A 3931-nucleotide genomic window follows, 5' to 3' on the forward strand; every position below is an offset into this window, starting at 1 on the left:
TTTTTCAGATGTATTCTGGGATAAGGTTGGACCACATGGATGGTGGGCCCCCACCCAAGATGTCCTCTTGCTGCTTCCACCCCCACTGTTATTCTGCAGCAGTGCAGAGTTTACCCATAAACTCCACATTCCCTAGGTGGAGGATGGCAGCCAGCAGCTTGCTGATGTCCCAGTTCTCAGAGTCGGAGAATAGCAGGATCTTCATGGCCGAGCGAACATGGGCATAGTCTTTGGCATCATTGAGCCCTTCATGAGACATGCAATTCCCCTACAAGACAAGACATCTCAGCCAAGGGGGCCACCCCAAGACCCACTTCCCCCATCCGGAGGCCTTCAGGGTCAAGATGCCACTAGGACTCAGCAGAGGGCCCCCTATAAATTGTAACCATGTTTGCTGTTAGTGGACCCTGAAGAGCCACATCTAGGCACAAGTTGAGAAAACAGATTAGAATAGCTGGGTATCCAAGGTCCAGGATTTTAATCCTAGCTACTCTGGCGGCTGAGATCTAAGGATCATAGTTTGAAGACAGCCCAGGCAGGGAAGTCTGTAGAGACTCCAATGAACTACCTAAAAGCCAGAAGTGGAGCTGTGGCTCAGGTGGTAGAGCACCAGCCTTGAGAAAAGAAAAAAAAAAAGCTCAGGGTCAGCACCCTTGCACTGAGTTCAAGCCCTAGGATTAGAGCAACAACAACAAAAAGACATATTCCCAGAGACAGAGCCCCAGTCCCATGGTTATGGCATACCAGGGCCTTGTCACCAGTGGAGGTACTTTTCTTCTATGTTCGGGAAACACTGTGGGCTCTCATTCCTTTAATAAATACTCCAAATAAATACTTGCCAAGTCCTGGGTACTTGCTTGGAATTTACAAATGGTAAGCCACAATCCTGCCCAGCTGCTTTGCATCCAGGAGGGACAAGAGGGAAGCAAATGACCCTGTCACAGCTATTACTGGTGCTGAGACTGAAGAGGCCTGGGACAACTCCCTGAGAGGTGGAGAAAGACTTTCTGGAGGAGGTTTCTAAGAGGGCCCCTTCATGAGATCCTCAGAGAAGCATAGCCTGGGGAATGGCTTCAAGGCAGGCCTCAGAGACAGGCTTTGAGGGAAAGTCATGTAAGGAGCTTGAATTTCTACTAATTAATTGTCATCAGAGGGTGACACCTTCAGATTTGTACTATGGGATGGCAGATCGGAGATCAAGACTGGCCGCATGGGAGCTCATGAAAAGACAACTGCTATGTTTCAGGAAAGGGCTGAGGAAGACTTGAGTCAGTGACCTCAAGACAGAGCATCATTCAGAACAGAGATTCCCTCCCTTGTTAGGTGACATAAGTGCATAGTGGCTGTGCCCCCACCCTCTTATAGAAAGGAAGACATACTTGCAAACAAGAGCAAGGCCTTTCTTTCTGGGAGTTGACACTTTAAGGGCAAGGACAGGGGCAGGAGGCTCAGTGGTAGACCATGGCTCTCCATGGCCCACAGCACAAGGAGCCCTTTGCCAAAGGAAAGGTTCACAGGGAATGAGCATGGGCTCTGTTAGACATTCTGTCCAGGACAGGTCTCTGATATTCAGCAAATTGTGTTCAAACAGAAGGAACTGATGTGGAGGAGGAAAACAGGACCCTTGTCCTGTCTCAGCAGTCCAGATAGAACTAGGGCACTTCTGCAGTTGCAAACCATGGCTTAAGTGGACATTGGCCCTTTATCTTCTCTCTGTTCACTAGTTAGGAGCTGGATGAGGGAGGGAGACACACCATGGTCAGGTAGTGATACTCAGAAGGCATTCCCAGGCCCAGCAATGACTTCTCCTCCGCGTTCATCCCCATGAGCATACAGTAGAAGATGTGGTAGTTTCGTTCCTCCGGAGCCTGGGAAGAAAGATATTCACAAAGATAGTAAGCAAGACTGTGGAGGCCATGAGGCTTTGGGTTATCATGGCTTCAGCTCTAAGGTTTCCCACCCAGGTGTGGCTCAGGCTTTAGCACAAGACTGGCTTTTTAATCCTTGATCTGGGCTTGCCACATGTCCTGCGTGTCCTGTTGTGAGTGTGTGTGTGTGTGTGTGTGTGTGTGTGTTCTGGTACGGGGTTTCAGCTCAGGGCTTTGTGCTCTTGTTTAGCATGTTTGCTCAAGGCTGGTGCTCTACCACTTGAGCCACACCTCTACTTCCAGCTTTAACCTGGCTCAAGGATTTTTCTGCCTTGTCTGGCTTTGAACTTCTATCCTCATAATTCAGCCCCCTGAGTGGCTAGGGTTACAGGCGTGAGCCACTCGTACTCATGTGTGTCTGGTAACTTGACTGCACCCCCCAGCACAGAAGTGGTTATGCACAAAGCCACACAAGGCTTTCTGACTGCTCATCCCATGCTCCTTACAACCACCTTGGTGCCCCTCTGGAGAGCTGGTGCGCATGGACTCACATGCACCCTCTGGGCACTGTCCCTTAGCGTTTTTGCTCAAGGATAGTGCTCGCTCTACCACTTGAGCCACAGCTCCATTTTGGCTTTTTGGTGGTTCGTTGGACGTAAGAGTCTCACAGACTTTCCTGCCTCAGCTGGCTTCAAACCATAACCCTTAGATCTCATCTTCCTGAGTAGCTAAGATTACAGACATGAACCACCAGTGCCCAGCTGTCCCTTGGCTTTTTTTTTTTTAAGGTATCTATGGCCATACCACCCTGAACATGCCCAATCTTGTCTGATCTCCAAAGGTAAGCATGGTTGGACCTTGTTAGTACTTCAATGGGAGACCGCCTGGGAATACCAGATGCTGTGGGCTTTTGCCCCACCCTTGGCTTTTTTTGCTCAAGTTTGGCACTTGAGCCATAGCTCTGCTTCTGGCTTTTTGGTGGTTAATTGGAGATAAGAGTCTCATAGACTTTCTTGTCCAGGCTGGCTTCAACCTGCACACCTCAGATCTTGGTTCCCTGAGCAGTTAGGATTAAGGGTATGAGCCACTAGCACCTGGCTTTGTCATTTTAAAACTAGTTATTAATGGATCCCTAACTGTACAAATTCAAACCATCTGAAATGTATAGTGCTATGAGAGTTCTTTCCACCCGGCCTCCCTCCTCCTCAAAATTTCCTCCATTCCCTTCCCAGAAGCTCTTGAAGGTCTGTGTTCCTTCCACATATCTTCAGTGCATTGACTTACAATAATCTAGAAACCATCCTTTTCTTTTGTAAAATGTTGTATTATTATTCAACTTCCTCTGTATTTATTTGTTTCTTGGTGATCCTTGTACACAGGCTTCCTTCTTTTTTTTAGCTACCCAGCATTCCACAGCATAGATATGCAATAATTTGTGTCTGCGTGAACACACATACACACACATACACACTTGTGCACATGGTGCTGGAGACAGGTCCAGGGCTTCACTCATACTTAGCTATGATGTGTAACCACTTATCATGGACAAAGCTGTTTCTAACCTGCTGTAGAAGCTTCTCATTCCATTCTGGGTGCCATTTTAGATGATCAATTCTATGAACTCCACTACCACTGTGTAAGCAGGTCTGCACTAGAGGTGCAGGGCACACACTGCTATCAGAGAGACTGCCACATTTGGCTATGAGATACAGGCCAAATATGTACTGAACGTGTAGACTTCTTGCTCTGTACGGTCCCCCCTCTTGTGTGGCTGTGAAAGTTGAATGGAATGGTGCAGGGGGGTGCTGTGAGGAGGAGGACTCGCTAAGTGTGAATTTCCTCCTAGGGCTTTCCACAGTGCCCAATGTCCACCTGTCTTCACACTCAGCCCTGTCCCCGCTGCTGGGTTTCCTGCTCTGGATTGCTGTGTCCCTGCACGTGCGCTCACGCACTCGCCTGTGTTAGGGGTGGCACCATTTTACAAAAGCCCCCACCCCACGGTCAGGCCTGCCCCAGCTCTGCTGCCTGGGCGCCACACACAGGACGTGGCAGGAAAGACATCT

General features: G+C 48.9%; 1 protein-coding gene across 1 annotated transcript in view; it reads right to left on the reverse strand.

The window, feature by feature from the left end:
* Nucleotides 1-3931, reverse strand: part of Myo7b (myosin VIIB) — a 99339-nt gene that overhangs the window by 50836 nt on the left and 44572 nt on the right. Inside the window, exons 8-10 of the mRNA XM_013028813.1 lie at nucleotides 3431-3519; nucleotides 1755-1868; nucleotides 115-268 (exon numbers count right to left, since the gene is read on the reverse strand). Of these exons, the coding sequence (XP_012884267.1) occupies nucleotides 115-268; nucleotides 1755-1868; nucleotides 3431-3519 (357 nt within the window). The remainder of the gene's footprint in view (nucleotides 1-114; nucleotides 269-1754; nucleotides 1869-3430; nucleotides 3520-3931) is intronic.

Source organism: Dipodomys ordii, unplaced genomic scaffold (genome assembly GCF_000151885.1).
Source record: "Dipodomys ordii isolate 6190 unplaced genomic scaffold, Dord_2.0 Scaffold114, whole genome shotgun sequence".
Taxonomy (NCBI): domain Eukaryota; kingdom Metazoa; phylum Chordata; class Mammalia; order Rodentia; family Heteromyidae; genus Dipodomys; species Dipodomys ordii.